The 19824-nt window shown below is 42.3% G+C and overlaps 1 protein-coding gene across 1 annotated transcript in view; it reads right to left on the reverse strand.

The window, feature by feature from the left end:
- Positions 1-4420: 4420 nt before the first annotated feature.
- LOC102376801 (putative P2Y purinoceptor 10) overlaps positions 4421-19824 on the reverse strand; it is a 32127-nt gene continuing 16723 nt past the window's right edge. The window contains exons 2-3 of the mRNA XM_006028338.3: positions 15015-15110; positions 4421-7249 (exon numbers count right to left, since the gene is read on the reverse strand). Coding sequence (XP_006028400.1) covers positions 6219-7196 — 978 coding nt within the window. The 5' untranslated portion in view covers positions 7197-7249; positions 15015-15110 and the 3' untranslated portion in view covers positions 4421-6218. The remainder of the gene's footprint in view (positions 7250-15014; positions 15111-19824) is intronic.

The raw sequence follows: 19824 nt of genomic DNA on the forward strand, positions 1-19824 counted from the left end.
GACCAGGTAGGGCAGAGATTGGGCGGGGTTGGGGGGGCAGGTGGGTGGTGGGGCTGAGCAGGGCAGGGTTCAGGGGGACTGGGGGAGTGGGCAGGGCCAGCATGGACAGGCGGTGTGCTTCAGCACCAGGGCAAAGGCTAGCCATAGAGACACTCTAGCTACTACCAGAGCACCTCTGGACTGTGCTCTGCCCCGCTTTTTTTCACTCTGGGTTTTTTTGACCCCTGGATATCCAAGGGTCTAATTTTGCCCGTGCACTACAAATTTGCAGCGCAGGGAATGTTTTCTCATTCCTGCATGTGCCTCTTGCAGCATCTCAAACGGTTTTGAGACACTGAAAGATGCGTATGCGCACTCATCTGAACACGCCCCCTGTGTCCAATCCTACAGATTGGGTAGGGGATAGCTCTGTGCTGGACCAGAGCTGCTCCCAGCCCACAGCAGGGTCCAGTCCTGGGGCTGTTTGGGGTTGGTTTGACAATCAGCTGATTGATAATAGTAGCAGTAGTAATAAAATATCCTGTCAGATATTGTTGAAACCTCTTTGTTTAGAGGGATATTGATAATATGCACTTGGCCTTTTGCCCATAGGATACCAGTTTAAAGGCATTGGATACCAATATAAATTACTGTAACTGAAGAAAACTTACTGGGGGAAGGAAGGAGTAGAAGTGGCAAGTAAACCAGCAGATGCATCCAACAAGTTCTGTCATTATGGATCTTGTAGCTAATGCTTCCATTCATGACCCTTCTTCCTTTAACTACATATGCAGTCAAAATTCTGCATCTCTCTTAAAATGAAAACCATGCACCTTGCTCTTTCCTGTTCTCCTCCTATGACAGTAATCTCTGGTCTGGCATACTTTAGATTAACTTTGGGCTTTGAATAGGAAACTTAATGGGCTGGGATACACAGGAGGTTGATCTACTGGTCTAATGGTCCCTTTTGACTCCTACTCTGAAGAGGAAGTAAATGGTCTAGGTAGGTTCCTGCATGGAAAGCATATGAAACTCATGCTATATATGTGGCTTGTAATCTTCAAAAGGGACTTCTTTCTTAGTCTGCTATAATCAAAATATAGTCTTCCTCAAGTCCTTTATGCAATACATGATGGAGTTGGAGAGACCAGGATAGAAGTGGCAGTGAATGGAGGTTGGTGTGATGGGGAATATCGTGACAGTAAAAGAGGAGTTTAGTCCTTGCAATTTCTACCGAGTTGTCACTTGTCATAGGAGTGTAGGACCATTCCTATAGAGGACAGGGTAAATGCATCATTTTGCCAGTGTGGACAAGCCATGTGAATGAACCTGAGTGGCCTCACTTTTCTCTTGCACACCCATAGAGAGAAGGTGGAAAAGAAACAAAGATAGGTCCAAACTGTTTTTGGGATGGATGCTAGGGTTTCCAACTCTGACTGAAGCTATTCTGGGAGATTTTTTTTCTACCAACATGACGTAATGTCATTAATGGGGTGCACCGATAGAGATTTTTTGGGCCGATACCGATGGACGATTTTTAACAAGCCATATCAGCCGGTACCCATGCAGCTGGGCAGCTTGGAGCGCAGTGTCCGGCTGGTAAGTCTGTTGTGAGGAAAGGGGCAGGGAAAGGGAATAGGTGTGGCGAAGCAGATCAAGGCCCCCACAGTGAGGGAGGGAGGGAGGGAAGGAGGCTGGGGCAGGGGCAGACGCTGCACAGCCGGGGTGGAGCATGGGACAGACACATGAGTGGCTCATCTGCCCCATGCTCCACCACCACTGGGATATAACTTTTATGCACACCCTGGGAGGGCATGGGGGGCATGTGCACCTGGATCTGCACATGGGGTGAGGGTGGGCTGCCACTGCAGGCTGGGGCTAGGACAGCACTGAGCTCTTGGTTGGGGGCTGGGCCAGGCTGTGTTTGGGGTGAGTCGTGGTGGCACTGGGAGGGGGGGCTGCAGCCACCCCAAAATTCACCGTAGCCACCCCCTCCCCCCAGCACCGCTGCTGCTTGCCCCGAGTGCAGCCCCGGCCCAACCTCCCCCGCCAGGAAAAGCCTGGCCCCAGCCCACAGCAGCAGTCCACCTTTGCCCTGCATGAAGATCCAGGGGCACACACTCCCCATGCCCTCCCAGGGTGCATGCAGCTTGCAGGAGCCACCACCCCTTCCCTGCATCCCCTGGACGAGCCACTTGCAGCTCTGTCCCACACCCTGCCCCAGCTGTGCAGCACCTACCCTTGCCACTGCCTCTGCCCCATCCCCAGCTCCAACCCAACTCCCTTCCTCACTACTGGGGCCTCGATCTTCCCCCTACATGCCCCTTCCCTCACAACAGACTAACCATCCAGACCCAACTGCTCTCCACACTGCCAGGCTGCACTCCTGGCCACCTGCATGCTGTGCTGTGTGCACATGCATGGGGCATTTATCAGAGACATTATCAGCCACATCAGCCAAAAAAACCCGATTGCTGTTGCTGTCAATTTTCCTTTTATTGGTGCCAATCCAATATGGGACCAACATATTGGTGAACCTCTAGTCATTAATTGTACTGTTCGACCCGTTCACAATATCAATCTCCCATATTGCTTTCAATAGTCACCGGGAGATCAGTGCCAATTCCAGTAGACTCCCAGCCAGAGACAGGAGGGTTGGCAACCCTAATGGATGCTATCAGAGCATTGTGAAAAAATGTCAGAAGACCTGAAGTTGTTTCTGTGGCACTTCCAAAAACCCTTTTAGCCCAGGGGGCAAAAGAAAAAGCATGAATTTTATTTGCTATTACCTAGATATCTAAATATCAGCGTACTTTGCTTGGGAAAGAATTTTAATAAAAGCAGATACTCTTCCTTCAGATACCACATGGAAACTTTCAGTTAATGCTTAGGTTTTAGCAGTCTCCACTTTGCTGTGACACTGTTTAAAAATGAGAAAAAGCTGTTTCTAGAGTCAGACGGACTGTGATTTTTAGAATGACTGTCACACTCAGTATGGAGGCTTTCATTTCCAGGGCCTTCTGTACAGACAAATATGTACTGCATTGACTACAATGGCATAGTTAAAATGTTAACCGCCACTGCCAGTGTGAGTGAGGTTACAGGTCCTTATGCCACTATACCAGTGATTCTGTAGCACTGTTAAGTGTGCAAACATAACTCACAAGATCCCAGAGATTTAAAACAGGAATCCATAATGTTAAACACCTCCTGACTTGTGATTTCTCTGAGTTCTTTGCAACAAAAGAATAGCTCTATTATTTTTCAATAGTGAAAAAACAAGAGAAAAATAAGAGCTAGCTTTTTCCATGGGGTGCCTTGACTCTAACAAGGGGTACCTTGAGCTGAATAAAAGCTGCCTTGAGTTGAAAAAGGTAGAGAGCCACTGCCCTATAGTATTTCCATACCAGAAGGGTAATAAATTATTCTATAAAAAGCGCCTTTATACAATAGATTCTATGTTGCATATTGTTTAGTCAAATATTTCAGTTACTTGCATATTTGCCCATAGGACAAAAAAAATTCTGTATATTCAGTTAAATTTCACCCAATTTTTGCACGTGAGCTTTTAGCTTGTTTTGTTTTACTGCAAAAGCTGCAACAGAACAAAATAAAAAATAAGCCAAGGGTCAGCTAATCAAATAACTGAGCACTGAATGGGAAGAGATTTCCATTCATAATAGACAATTTATCATAATGTTTCAGTTTATGAAATATTTCTGTAAATTAGCAAATAATTACATATGGTTTTTGCTATTGTATCTTAAGAAGCACATTTCACTTTTCTAGGTATATTTGTATGTCTTCTCTCATTAAACTGCTGAATTACTGATACAAGTACATTGATTCAATGGCATGTCTGAGAAAAAAAGAACTGATTTGTTACATGTGGGATTTTCTTATTCATGTACATGGTTACTTGTAAGGGAAATGGGACATAAGATGCAGCTGAACAGCAGTTGATGTAATTTTTTTTTATTTATCCACCAGTGAGTCTTCAAGACCTGACACAATGCATGAAGCAACTTCTAATGCAGTTGCCCGTTTATGATAAGGAAATATGTTATTTCTGGCAGTTACTTCCCCTCCCCCCCACTCCTCCCACACCCATGTATTAGCAAATTATGTCTATTTGCGTAGTGTGGGAAGGAGGAGGAAGGAAACAAGATATGCAAATCATAAGAATCTACTGTAGTGGTAAAGCTTCTTCCACCTTAGTGGATCCATTAGTAGAAATTAAAAGCCTTCACTCTAAGAATTGACTGACCTCAGTCCTATTTTAAAGATGTAAGTTTGATTTAACTGGAGCACATGCCTTAACTTGCACAAGGGTGATTTTTCTTTAATAGCCAATGAAACTCATCAGCAAAACCAAATAGTGCACAGCCTTGTCCTGGGAGATATCGAAACACATGAATGGAACTCAAATTACATATGCACAAATCATTTTTATTTTTAAAGCGTGATTCTTATAAACAAAAATGTAGAACAAACTATACAGTTGTCAAATCAGTGCCTTGACATGGATACACCTAAGGCAAAATGGTAGCTTGAAAGGGAAATAGAAGTAGACCGTTCCCAGTAGGATGAATGGTGATTGAGGGTTATAAGCATCCTAAGAGCAATACCTGCCTCTATAAGCTGAATCTTTATACTATTAAATTGCACGATAGTTAGCCTAGGAGAAACACTTGATAAAAGACTAATAAAAATAGCATTCCATGTGTTTGAATATATACATAAGCTCTAATCCTACAAAGACTGATTGCATGTGTGCTTACATGTATGCACTGCAAATAGTCCCATTGGCACACAAAGTTAAGCATGTATGTCAGTCTTTGACACAATGGACTGCCTAATTAAGTCAGTAGTCTTTCATTTGATTTCAGTGGGCTTTGGATTGGTTGTTTATCCTCTGTTTTCCTGATGATAAAGCTACAGAACAGCGATTCTCAACTAGGGTGTCATGGCACCCAGTGGTGCCTTGAGATCCTTTTAAGGGTGCCAGGCAATATTATCACTGTTAGGTGTAAGTGTAACCATCTACATGTAGTTCACAAGATAACCCCAGAGACTGCTAAGAGGTGATATTTTCTAAGGAGTGACTTGAATCTAATGAGATGTCTTGAGACTAAAAATGTTGAGAACCACTGCTGTAAAAGTTAGCCTTTAAATAAAAAATATGTTCCTTGTGCTCATAGAACACCAATATTCCTTTAAAATAGCTACATATCTATAAACTGTTTTTAAAAAATTAAAAAAAGAAGTAAGCTATATTAGCTTATTGTCCTTAAAATAAAATCACTTGCCATTGGAGATGACAACCAGCATGGTTATTCTTTAATTGCATACTAGTGCTTGCCCATCACTTATGTGTCTCACTGATAAATGTGAAGATAATTTTGGGTGGACCACAGAGTAACAAAATTAATTCAAGTACTTAAATTACAGTTTGCAAGTGTCCATAAATTGTTTGTTTTCACACATATAAATGAAGTTTAGATACTGTAGATGTGACAGCTGCTGCTGCTGGTACATAATGATGGTTCTTCAAACTAAGTTTGAAAAACAACATGCTCATGAAGAGGATAAATCTGTGTATAAATTCAGTCAAATTAATGTTCAGACTTTAGCAGGATCTGAGTTGGTCCAGTGGATGCATGATAGTGCATATAAGGCTATCCTGTACTTGTAGAACTGTGGGTGCCATACTGAATTAAGATTCAGCCCTTGAGGAAGCTCCATTTTTGTGTCCTTGTGTGCAGGGCTGTTTATTTACCATTTTCTCTTTCCTGTTCTGTACTTGTACTTTGAAAGATGGCTCATGGAGAGGAAGGCAAACTACATCTCAGTATTTAAATATATGGTTGAGTGTCTTTGGCTTGATCACCAGAGACAAAATAGGAAAGAAATAGCTAGAAAATAGGGAAAGGGCTGTTAATTCGTTCAGGCCTTTCCCCTGCAACACCGCACCCTTCTGTCTTATGTGTAGTTCAAGTGGGTCATGTGTGGAATCAGACCAGTGCACTCCAGCTATGGGTTTTCCAGCTTCCAGCACCCATAACATTTTTACCATGAGTTTAATTGACAAGTTTGCTTTATATAAATTGAAAGATTTTTCACTGTTGAAAAACACCATCAATTAAAGCTGCAGGAGTTTCAATGCTGCTTATTTGATTGAGGAGTTAGAGAACAATCCAAGATTTTATATGGAACAGGGCTTTTAAAAAGCTGTATTTTTATTCCTTTATTGATGAGCCACTTTCCTTGCTCATAAGACGACTCCTGATGACTATGCTGCTATGCCTTGATATCTGATCCTGAAACTCTGAAGTTGTGAAGAAGTACAGGATTGGATCCAAACAACAGTCCAGGCTTGCAAGGCTTAAGCAGAAGGGTTGAGTGTAAAGTGTACTTATGCGGATGGAGCAGTCTGTAATAATGTCCTCTTTCACCATCATGTAAAAGAAAAAATTTATGTGATATGGGGTGAAACATATGAAGAACACAATGGCACATGTGGAAATCATCCGTAAAGCCTTTCGTTTCTCACTATTCTGCAAAGGCATTTGAAATGTTTGAAGTGATTCTTTTGTTTTCCAGGTGCAGTACACAATGACAATTAAAGGACCCACAAATCCAAGTAGTTCGGCTATTATTGTCATCACCACTGGCACTACCTTACTGCTGATCTTCTTAACAGCAAGATCCGCAAAGCAGGCATTTGCACTGTTGGTTATGCCTTGGTATCTCATGATTGGAAATGGTGAACAGGCAGCCCCAACAAACATCCATATGGCAACACTAATGGCTGCATCATACCTGCGCTTCCAGTCTTTGGCTTTGAATGGATTGTAGAGAAAAAAGTATCTTTGGACGCTTATGCAGGTAAGGAAACAAATGCTTGCATACATGTTGAGATACTTCAGGTAGAAACATAGCAGGCAGAGTCTATGTCCAAAAGGCCACACATTGTTTATATAATAATAAATGCGCAGCGGTAATGAGAGAACATGAGCAAGATCAGCTACAGCCAAATTAATCATAAAAATGACGGCTTTATTTTTCTTGCTGATGAAGCGACACAAAACCCATAAGGCAGTACTGTTTGCCAGAAGACCTGGTATGAATACTATGGTGTAAGTGACTGCATACAAGTGATGTTTAAATGTTATATTGGGTTCAGCACAGCCTTCTGAAGATTCGTTGCTTGCCATTTTGAATGTGTCAGTATGATCATTTGGGACAGGTTGGGATGGATGGAGAATTTCTGTAAAGAATAAAAACAATGCTATAAAGACAGTGTAATTTTTTTTTCAGTGTTAATGTTTGTAATTCTCATAGTAGTGCATTTAGTAGCTAGTACAGACTGAGAATGTCCACTGCTAAATCTCCTTGCTATTTAATGCAGTCGTGCAATACTAAAAGTATCTTGTCACTTATGAAATCTCAAGAGCAAAGAACCTTATGACAACATTAATGGTGGTGACATATCTGTGCTCCCAGTCTTTGACTTCAAATGGATTAGAGAAAGAAATATCTTTGGAAGTTTCTGAAGTAAGGAAGCATAAGCCTCTGTCAATCTGACCCCATTACTGTAGTGTCTGGCCACCCTCTAGCTATTAATTTATTTATACTTGCAACCCCCTGTGATGCAGGGTGCAATAATCACCATTTTACAGGTGAGGAATTGAGGCACAGGGAGAAAAGCAACTTGCCAAGGGTCACATAGAAGATGAATGTCTCTCCCATGTCCCAAGGTAGTACCTCAATCACTGCACCATCCTTCAGGGAGTGTGACAGCTGCATGTTACTGAAGCAGTAACAAGACTACCATAACCTGTGAGTGTCGGTGGGAATGGAACTGCTGGCTACCCAGGCAAAGAAAAATTCCTATTATCTAACATTTCACCACTATTCTGATTCACTAACTTATCCAATTTAATGGAAAGATGAAAATTGGCTTCATGTTTCCTTTCCTTTTAGCTATCACCCAGTGGAAAAGAAATGTTATAAGAGATCCACCTGGCCAGTAGGGCGGTGCAAGGCTTTGGACTGTGCTTTGGATCCAGAGAAGCTTCGGACACTTTGGCATCTGAAGCACCACATTGAAGCGCTGGCTTTGTTAGGCTTTCTGAAGCGGTTCGGAGCCGCTTTGGAGATATGGCCATAGGGTATAATGGGGAATCAATGAAATATCTATAACTTTGTTGTTTTTTGCCTGATTTGGATGAAATTTGCAGGGGCTGTAGCCTCTACTCAGAGCATGAAGCCTGCCATGTTTCAACAAGATTGGTGCAGGGGTTCTGGGGGAACTGCACCCCAAATTCTTGAAAGCAAAACTCATGTCACATCTATGTGTTACACCACAGGGGGGTGAAAACTGCAGGGATGGTAGCCCCTGCTGAGGTCACAAAGCCTGCCAAGTTTCAAGAAGATCAGTGCAGGGGTTTGGGGAGAACTGCACCTCAAGCTGCTGACAGGCAAAACTCATGACACAAATGAACCTGTGTGTGTTAAGGCACAGAGGGCTGAAAACTGCAGGGATGGTGGCCCCTGCTGAGGCCACGAAGCCTGCCAAGTTTCAAGGAGATAAGTGCAGGGGTTTGGGGGAAACTGCACCTCAAGCTGCGGACAAGCAACACTCATGACATGGGTGACACTGTGGTGCAGCAGGGTGAAAGCTGCAGGGATGATAGCCTCTGCTGTGGCCACAAAGCCTGCCAGCTGTCAAGGAGATAGGTGCAGGGCTTCTGGATTCTGGGGCCTTGCACCTCTGGCTGCTGACAGGCAAAACTCATGACACGGGTGCTTGTGCAACTGTGTCTGTTTTGGGGCAGTTGGGGCAGGGAGGCAGGGAACAGGACTTCTGCAGGTCTGGCTGCTAAGCTGCTGTGTTACCTGTTACCAATCAATCATGATTTACTCAGGGACCAGCTCAATACACAGTTGCTAGCTAATGTAGCCAGTTACTTAGCATCAATTAACACCTACAAAACCACAGACTAAGGAGAGGAAATAATCAATACAGACAATCAACCGCTCCAAGACAGACACAGTCAGTTGCACAAGCAACCATGTCACAAGTTTTGCCTGTCAGCAGCTTGAGGTGAAGTTACCCCCAAACCCCTGCACTGATCTTTTTTAAACCTGGCAGGCATTGTGGCCTCACCAGGGGCTACCGCCTCTGCAGTTTTCACCCCCCTGTGGTGTAACACATACACGTAACATGAGTTTTGCTTTCAAGAATTTGAGGTGCAGTTTCCCACAACCCCCTGCACCAATCTTCTTGAAACTTGGCAAGCTTCATGCTCTTAGCAGAGGCTATCATCTCTGCAAGTTTCATCCAAAATCAGACAGAAAACAACAAAGTTGTAGATATTTAATTGATTCCCCGTTATACCCTATGGCCGGGTCTCTGAGGCAGCTCCGAAGCTTCGGAGCCACTTTGGCTGGATCAAAGCAGGAAACTGATCCAGAGCTCTGGATCAGATCCCTGGCATCTGAAGCCGGATCAAATAGCTGCCTACTCACACAGGTCTACTGGCCAGCTGCTTTTCTATGTTTTCTCCCTTGCTTCATTCCAGAGCATCCCCAGTAACATGGATGGTTTTGATGGATCCATTCTAGCCAGGCATAGGAGATGTTCAAGACTGCCACAAAGAAAGCACTGACTCTCTACAGGCCCTTTCCCCTGAAACCCATGAAGATCCATATGGTCCTGAACATCAGAAGAAGGTTGTTTGGAAGGATACTGTTTTCTTCCCTCTCTGTCATGGTTCCTTGCAGTGACATCTACCAGAGAAGGGGGTGATGCATTCAGTCATGGCAGTGCATGTTAGTTATCCATCTCTATTCCTCCTGTTGCTTAATAAAAGCATATTTTTTCACTTTGTTTTTCTTTTTCTCCTTTTCTTAACAAGTAGCAACTGCAAATCAATGCCATGCAGCACTGACAACCCATATGGACACACGCCATGTGGCTAGCACTACAAGAGCCATCACAATGCAGTCAGGTGCCTGAGGTAGCTGTGATACTTGGGTGTAGTGGCAACTTCTGGCTGCCACTGAGCCACTGGTGCAATTGTGCAGCTTCAGTGGCAGCATTTTTTTGTCCCGACTGCTTCCCACCTCAAGTTGGTGCCCAGAGAAGTTGCATCACTGGCTGCTGCTGCTACTGCCTCCAGCAACAGTGGTGGCAGCAGACAGGCTGTCTGACAGCAGGGTTGGGAGAACAAAGGAGCAACCCCCTGGCAGGAGAGTCAGAGCATGCCTTTGAGATGAATTTCTTGTACTCTTTGCAGCGAGCTGTGCACATGTGCACACCCACATAGTGCTTTCTATTTTCAGCACGGTAAGGTGCCTTTTCATGTGGCATGTGTCCGTAGCTCTAGACTCTGCTACTTAACATTTGTAGTGTTTCTGCTGCTCTGCTGGCCTATCTTGTACAGTTTCCTCATAAAATCATAGCAATGGAAGGAAGAGACCTCAAGAGATCCCCCCGTATTGAGGCAGAATCGAGTGTATTTAAATCAGGAACATCAAAAGATATAGCCCACAAACTGGCCTTAAGAACCAGAGCCAGCACGCAGAGCCAGTCCAGTCTGGGCAACTCATGCACTGCACACCCCATGCCAACTCTGTGCACAAGACCCAGATAGGAGCCAGTGTATGCTGCATGCAGGGTAAGGACTGCATGAGGTGCCTGCACTGGACTAGCCGTGTGCCCTGGCTCCAGTTTAACACCTTTGTCTTAAAAAATCTTCAACAAACATTTGTCTAACTTCTTCTTTAAAATTTGCAGTGAAAGAGATTCCACAGCTTCTCTTAATAAGCTATGTCACTCCTTAATTACCCTTATAGTGCTATTTTGTAATATCCAAATTATATATTAGTTGCAAATGTAAGTCGATTTCTTCTTGTCCTACCCACATCTATGTGCCCCTCTCTGCCAATGGGAAATAACTGATCACCAGGATTTGTAGCAATCTTTTATGGGTTGGAAAATTGTTCTGGTTGTCCCCTCTGGGTCTTACTTTTTTCTACACTAAGAAAATTCAATTCCTTTAGTTTTTTCTCTTTGGTCATGTGGTTTTTTAAACCTCAACATTTTTGCTCCTACTTCTGAACTCCCTAATTTATTTGCTTTTCTTAAAGGGCCATGCCCAAAACTGGACATAAAATTCAGCTAAAGCCTCACCAAAACTGAATAGGGTGGAAGTATCTCCTCACTGGCAAGACGCTGTAATAGATTCCCCTTTTACATAAGCATCATGTGATGGCTGGTGTTTTATGATTCATTCTAACCTCCGCTTCCTTTCCTGCTGCACTGGCTCAGTCTAATAATTCATTCCCCAAATATTGTATTTGTGTGTGTTATTCTACCTCGATTCAATATTTGCCTTTGAGCTGTGTTTTGACGATTTCAGGCTGTAACAGTGTGGTCTCTCCCCCTGCGAAGGGGGCAGCCAGCCCAGTTAAGGACGTTCAGCCATAGGGCATTCTGCTAATGAAGGTCTGTCCCACTGGGGACTCTTTTAAAAGCTTCCAGAAGATCAAGGGGAGCAAGCCAGCAAGCTGTGAGAAGCCAGGCTGCTGTGCTGGGAAGAAGCCAAAGCAAAAGAGGCTCTTCCAACATCTGGAAACAGTGGATATTAGTTTCTGTTTGTCTTGCTGGAGATTGAAGCTCATTTTGTGGAGAATAAAACTACCCTGAGGAACTAATAATACAACTAATTTCCATATATAAAGCAGCAGGATAAAGCAACCTGTTTATGCAGACCCTTTCTCCAATTTATTAAGATTATTTTGAATTCTGACCTCTTGCAGCTCCTTCTAGCTCGGTATCATGTGTAGTTATTTTCAGTGGACCCTCTCTTGCGTCCTTTGGCAGTTTTAAGTGCAGGTCATTGAGAAAGTTTTTGTATTGAACAAGTGTCTAAGATAAATATTCTTGGTCCTGTTTCACCTGTATTTTCTGCCACTACAGAATCACGTATGCCTTTTACTATGCATTCTGAATGTGAATTAAAATCTAGGCCATGTAGAGTTTCTCTGTGCAGTTTGCTGGCTGTATAAAATCCATATTTTCACAGCAGAAAAAGCAGGGGCATCATAATAAGGTAGGCCTGGCACTATTGTTAGTTACACAACAGTAAGTTTTCGCCCAGTTTTACCTGTTTGGTTTTTTTAGGCTTTTTTGTTGGCCACAAGGTGTCAGTGTCAGATAAGATTTTGTTTCTTTTGCCTTCTCTCTCAGGCATAAGTTTCTAACCTCATTAGAGAAAACAGTGATGAGGACTAGGCAAATACCCAGATACATAAATGTGCTCTGAGTCCTCTGATATTATGTTTTATTGGTTTTATTTGTTTGAATATTTTCTGGTATTATCTCAGTTTTAAAACCTCCTGTTCTGTTGTCACATAATTCATAGCAAAATTATTTCACAGAGAAATGCCCTTCAAGTTCCTATGGGAAATTCATATATTAAGGATTAACTGAAATTAAACAAGGCCAAGTAGCTGTTCAGAGTCTTTGCAATTACTACCACATGGTTTCAAATACATCCTACAGAATTGTAGCTGAGCAAAAATAAAAGCTAAAAACATGAATTGGCATATTGGCTGTGTTAGACTGGCAGTTAGCTTGGACCTAGCCCACAGTCTAACTGGGGTCAATAGGAAACTCTACACTGATATTAATGGATTCTGGGTCAGACAGTATATGATGAAAGAAGGACTTAGTAGGATGAACTAAGAATGCAAAATCATTATAAAATAATAATGTGTATCTATAACACTCCTAACACACCATTCAGGATGCATATCAAATGTGATTAAACCTCCTTCTAAACTTTCACTCCTACATGTGTGTATGCATGTCACACACACACACACACACACACACACACACACAGAGCGAGAGAGAGAGATCCAGTACAACGCTTTGCAGGAATTGAGCCCTCTAATTGCAAAGGTATTAGCATGCAGGGGTGTCCTTTGTTATGCTGTAGAACACACGTGACTGGTTGCAATCTTCCTCCTTTTTTTAAAATCCACATTGAACACTTACTACCCTAGTTTGGGTGCCACAGATGGACACTGAAAGCTGCTTCTAACACACATTCCCACTGAAACACTTTCTTTGGAACAGGGTTGTAGGTTGTAGCCGTGTTGGTCTAAGGGCTTAATAATTGTTTTCCAACTATTTAAGTTGGTCTAATAAAAGATATCAGATTCACCCAAAGAACCTTGTCTTTCTTTCGAACATGCAATTTCAATAAAATTAATAATATATATTTGAAGTGTCTCATGTAAACTAATCAATTTACATTGTAAGCGCAGTTTGCATTTGCAAGGCTGGGATAGTAAGGAAGAAAGTAGCCTCTCATTGTTCACACTATTACTTACAGGTATATTTGGCAAGTATTATCACTATGTCATTATAAGGAAACAAATATCCATCTTTCTGAAACCAAGAAGTGTAGGAATGTCATTTCTTGCTCCATACCCTTCTACTGTGTCCATCAAATGATGCCCTTACATAAATAACCATATTATGTTACAAACTCTTTTCTCTAGCATCCATCTTGATTCATGCATCTTGCAGACGGCTGCAATCACAATTCAAATTAAAACCTTCACAGTCAAAAGTGGAAAAGCCACCTTTTTGGGTAGTTGTTGGTCACTACTTGTCCAAACTGTAATGTGGATGCATCTGACAATGCTAATCTGATTCATATTTCCCCTCCTGTGTTCTGTTGTCTATCAGTATGAGCATCTGGTGAAAACCATTTGTATCACATCCTTCAATACACGCACAAATGTACATACCCTTTCCAATAATCACAGTACCATTTTGGCTCTGAAGGGACCATATTCATCGTTGGCAGGATTCTACTGAAGTGGAGTTGCATAAGGAATGAATTTGGCCCATAATGCTCAGATAGGATTATGTTATCCGTTGCAGCACATCTTGACAATAGAGGGTATCTCTTTTTAAAAATAAAATACCTCATGTACTTATAGCATACTGTATCTCATGCCAATGATTTCTCCCCTGCAAACTTCTGGCAAGACTGACTTAATGTGCCAAATGATTCACCATTAGGGGTATTCCTTTTTGCTTTGTTTAACAAAGTTTGGAGCCCCATTGCACTGGTAAGTTTGTTTGTAGTACCAATTAGTATTTTAGTATGGTAGTACTTGTTTGTATTATAGTACCTATAGGTACTAGAGTACTATTTACTTTGCGCAAGTAATTTGTTTAGCCACTATACAAAGGATCGAACTAATCAGTTCAATTCATTCTAATTGCCTCTCCACCAATTGGAGTAAGTGTGTTATGTTAAGGATCTCTTAAGTAAGGAATCTTTATAAAACTATGATTTAAGTACATCTATCAGAGAATCCAGATATAGTTAAGCCAAATTAATCATTGCTGTTCTAATAGCAGTGCAAACTGACTCAGTTCTTGAGAGTAACATTGAGCCCAAACCAGTTTATCTTTAGAATAAAACTATTCTAATCTCACAAAATACTTATAAAGTGTCACAGATTATGTAAGAACAAGAGCTGAAACAAAGATTCTTACTATTTTAATAAAAATGTTTTCTAGAGGAAATAGAATTTGCTTTAATTTCTGTCTCTCTTCATAGAAAAGTTAAAAGAATATGCAAATTCTTTTACCCCAGAAATTAGTGAACAAGGGCAATAGAACATCTTGTAACTATGCTTGATAGCAAACAACGTAATTTTAACTGCCAGAGTATAAATGCCATCCATTTTGAAACCAATAGTTTATTACAGCTAGCTCCTTTAGCTCCTGCAAGCATTTTGGCGGGCAAGCAGATCTACTCATACTGCTATTTTTTCACCATGTGTGCACAGTTTTCTATAAAACCCTATCTCCATAACTTTCACTTGTAACAAGGGTGTATCCAGGGTGAAAAAGTGCAAGGAAAGCAACATTTGCAGAGGAAAAAGCTTTGTTAATTCTCGCTTTAATGCATTGAGAGATCTTAAAATAATCTTACCTTGTATAACAGGAATCTTGCTCACTGTAACTGGTGTATTTAGAAGAGGAAGTACAATGCAGTGTCTGCCTCTGCCACAGAAACCTTTGTTTAGATCTAAGAAAGTGAACAGAATGATTACGTCAGTTCAGCCCAAGGTACACTTTTTGGTTAATTCCCTCCCTTGCAGTGGTGTCATCAAGTACATGCTAGGGACAGCATACAATATTTATCACTAAATGTGTGCTTGAAATCAGAGTGCTTTATACTAAGACCTGAGTTCCAATGAAACATTCATGATTCCCATCAAAATTCAGCCCCATCAACTCCTCATCATTCTCTTCACTCTCACTGACTCCATTTGGGACCATTCCTGCACATTTTCCCAATGATGATCAGTTGGCCCACAAGAACCATACCACAGGGATGGGACAGGCAAAGAAGATATTTCATTCTGACTGAAGTTCCTTGTCTTATAGGTCACTGAGGTCAGAATTTTCATGCCACCCTTGTCTGCAGACCCAGCTGTGCGTTGCACTTGTAAAAACTCTAAGGGTATTTTTTCACACATTAGTGGGGCAAGAAGGGTTAGTTTACAGTTCCCATTTTTTTTGCATGCTGGTCTAATCACATGATGTCTTGTATTGTTTATGTTGCTTTTTTGTACAATGTTCCTTCCATTGTGTATAGGCCCTGCTCCTGCTACCAATAAAATCAGCTGTAAAGCTCCCAGTGGCTTTTCTGAGCTGGCGTGAACCTTTATCACTGTTTTATGAACTTAATACATAGACCAAAACAAATTAAATTTACTGTGACAATCCACTAACAAAGCATCTGTAGCAATTCTAAATGTTTCAAGTTTCAGGGGAGAAATCTTGGACCCTCTGAAGTAAATGGCAAAATCCTATCACTTTAGGAGCAAGGGAAAGGAGGGGAAAATCACCCAAGTTCATTAATATTTAAAATTCCAGAGGGTCTAATCCTACTGTCTCTTTGGGAAATCAGTGGGATTATTGCCTTGTTTCAGTTTTGCAAAACTGCTCCTGTAGTTTGCAGTGTGTAACTACTACATCTCAGTTAGGGCACAAGCAGTAGTGGACTGGGCTAGGACATCCCATGTCCTACCTCCTCATTTAGCACAATTTAGATGTTGCTATGAGTGCTCAGAAGTCTAAAAGCCAGGCTATACCTACACCTGCATGTTTCAGTGGGCAGGAGGCAGAAACAAAAACCCTTCCTTTTTCCTGTATTTTGCCTGCTTTTTTTTTTATCATAGCACTCTGGGAGGCAGCAACACCCAGAAAAGGGAAGAGCAGGAGAAATTGAGGTCAGAGGCTCCAGCCCATGCTGGCCATGCCTTTTGAATCATGACATACACATTTCATCTTTGCTTTACAACCTAGACCAGACTGTAAATCAGCACATCATTTAAAGCAGTGTACTCTTACTGCAGTCTCAGAAGCTATGAAAGATTTACGCCTTGCTTTCTAATTTACCTAAGACTCACTCTAGATCAGGAGTCGACGCTTCTGGGCAGAGGGCCAAAAACACCCATAACCTCAACTTGCAAGATGTTGGTGTGCAAGAGGTGGGTGGCGGGAAGTTGTGAAGGGCCCGATCCTTGTTGTGGCAGCATAGCCCCTGCCACTTCCCCACTGTCTGCCCCAAAGCGTGCACCAAGCAAAATGGTTTTGCATGCCACACACTGGCATGTGGGCTGGGGGTTGATTATTCCTGCACTAGATGAAATAGATTAGGCAGCTTTCTGGTTTATAAAATCCTCTGTTTCCATGAAGAGTTGGAAAAGTTTAGTAAGACTTGAGAGGTGTTTGTAAGAATTTTGCTTTATAATTATTTATGTGACTTGCTTGAAGAGAAACATCAAGCCTGTGGGGTTTTTTTGCTTTGGTTTCATTATATTTCTCTCTCTCTCTCATTGTCATGAGCAACAGGGGCATATTTGCTTTTGGATACATTCCAGTTAAGTAGTCTTTTTTTTTAAATTAAACCCTCTCACAGTACTCCACAGTACAGCATGCTAAGCAGAAAATACCTTCATCGAAAAGTAGGGTTGGAAAGGACCTCAGGGCTAGCAACAGACATTCAAAAAGCCTAAGCCTGAATTGATTCAATCTGTACAGGTTAGTCTAACCTGCAAAGCTTGAACCAACTTGGAGGTGGATAGACATTCCCTTTTCATTCCAGAAATTCAGGCACATGCCTGCAGTGGCTCAGGCTAGAAGTTGGGGTGCACCAGAGCAGCCCTCCCTTCCCTTCTATAATGCTGATCTGAGGTGGGGCATGACCAGGCCCTGGCAGGATGCTCTGATTATCCTGACCAGCCCAGCAGGGAATTGATAACACAGTATTTATCACCTCATTAAGAACACAACAGAGGGACATTATCAGTTACCTGTTGATTCTGCCATTGTCCCATCTGCTACAGCACAGACAATAGCCAGCATGCAGTATGCTAACTAATGCTGAGAGATGTCTGTATAAGGCAGAGGGGACAGGATGGGATGGGGAGTGGAGGAGCAGGGGGAAGTGAAGCAGATGCCTGCAGTCTCTGTTAAGCTCCAGCCAGGGAGTAGAGGGGAGGGGCCAGCCCTGGTGTGGAGCAGAGCGCCCCACCTACCCCAACGAGCATGCCAGGATGCTGAGGGAGTCTGGTTTAACTTAAATCAGCAAGGGGTCTGGGTCAGACATTGCATAAACTCATTTAACTTAAATCAGTTAAGTCTGATACTACAGTCAACCAGGTTTATCTCAAACCAGTTTCAGCCATTTTCAAACTTGTTTATGTGCACTGAACATCTGTTCTGTTACAGATTTAAACCAGTTTCTGATCACTTAAGCCGGTATATGCGTAATGTCTGCCCCTAGCCCAAGAGATCATCTAGTCCAAACCCCTGCTAAAAGCAGGACCAGTCCCCAACTAGATCATTCCAGCCAAGGCTTTGTCTAGCAGGGTCTTAAAAACTTCCCCACCATCTGCCCCAAAGTGTGCACCAAGCAAAATGGCTTTGCATGCCACACACTGGCATGTGGGCTGGGGGTTGATTATCCACAACCTTTCTGAGAAACCTCTTCCAATGTTTTACTACCTTCCTAGTGAGAGAGTTTTTCCTAATATCTAACCTAACCTTCCTTTGATGCGACTTGAGGCCACTGCTCCTTGTTCTGTCATCTGCCACCACTGAGAACAGTCTAGCACCATCCTCTTTGGAACCACCTTGAGGTACTTAAAAGCTGCTATTAAATCCCCCCTCAGTCTTCTCTCCCTCCAGACTGAATAAGCCCAGTTCCCTCAGCCTCTCCTCAGAAGTCATGTGCCCCAGCCCCACAACCATTTTTGTTACGCCCTGCTGGACTCTCTATGTGTCCACATCCTTTCTGTAGTGGGAATAACAGTTCTAAATATATTTCACTGATAAAAACCTGGGGAATATTTGTGAAAAGCGGGTGTTATCGACTTTTTTGCAGATAACACAAGGCCTGCACACTTGCATATCAATTTCTTCTTGACCTCTTACTAGTTTTATCACTAAAGAACTTAATTTGCTTCCCCCCAAGTAGTTTCCATATAGAAAAGGGAAATAAGATTATAGTGCAACCGTTGGCCTTAGGGTTGTGTAAATATAGCACAAAAGGGTTCTATGCTTATAAAATCATAGTGGCTCTATTTTGATAGAGCAAATCACAAAGACGTTGCAACATCAGCAGATGTTCTAAACACATTCACACAGACTTACTTCCACTCGCCCCCTGCAACTTGTGCTCTGCCAGCCAAACCAAGTAATGGGCATTGCATTTGGAGTGAGGTCACATGATCTGGAGACTTGAGTCCTGAGGTCTGCTACTAATTTTTCTGGGTTTCTAGTCACTGAATGCTTCAGTGCTAGAATTTTACCCAGTTGTGGAACTAGTATGATATTTGCCTACCCTGACACACGGTAGGATTTATATGAAGCTTGGAAATCCTCAGTTAAAATGGAACACGTTTGTTCAAAGTACTTCTGTACCCTAGGAAGAGTCCATTATAATTATACATCTGCTAAAGTGCTGCCAAGAGGAGTAGTGGTTGACTGATGTATCTATGCTAGAAAACTGCCCATGAGAAGATGAAGCTTTTATGTCAGTATCGTGTATCAGTTCCTCAGGAAAAAAAAGAAGTGATATATAGCAAAAAAAGTGTCACGCTGGCATAAACACATGTACCCCAGTACTTTTGCTGACAAAGTGATCTTGGTAAAAGCAGGTGGGGGGGGTCTCACATTCTTGATGTAGCTACACTAGCAACATTTAGACCAGGCCTAAGATTGCTGCTTATTTTAACTGCTCCTTGCCAGATATATTTGGGAGCATCAGTTCTCTATAGAGGAAGTCAGACTTAACTATGTGAAATAATGTTAAAAAAATACCTGTTTTAAATTTTGAACAGTTATTTGATTTCAGACCTATTAATGCCACTTGCTGTCTGCTATTTGGGGACACTCACCTGCATTGTCAGGAGTAGGGTTTCAGCTTTTGTATCCTACACTCTTTAAATGTAAGAAATCTATGTGGAACATCTGTTATTGCTGTGTAAGGATAGAGACCAAACTCATTCTCTGCACTCCCACAGGGAACAGACAAACACTAGGGGCACTTGTACACATGCCTGGGGTTTAGTCCTCAGGGTTTTATTCTGTGGCCCCTAAATTGAAACGGTGGGTTTTTTAATTAAAACCCACCATTTCAATTTTTCTGTCGTGTTACGGCAAGGGGCCCGATCCCCCCCCCCCCTTTTTTTTTTTTTTTGCGACACTGGTCCGCGGGTCGGGGGGTG

This window comes from Alligator sinensis, unplaced genomic scaffold, assembly GCF_000455745.1.
Source record: "Alligator sinensis unplaced genomic scaffold, ASM45574v1 scaffold294_1, whole genome shotgun sequence".
Lineage (NCBI taxonomy): Eukaryota > Metazoa > Chordata > Crocodylia > Alligatoridae > Alligator > Alligator sinensis.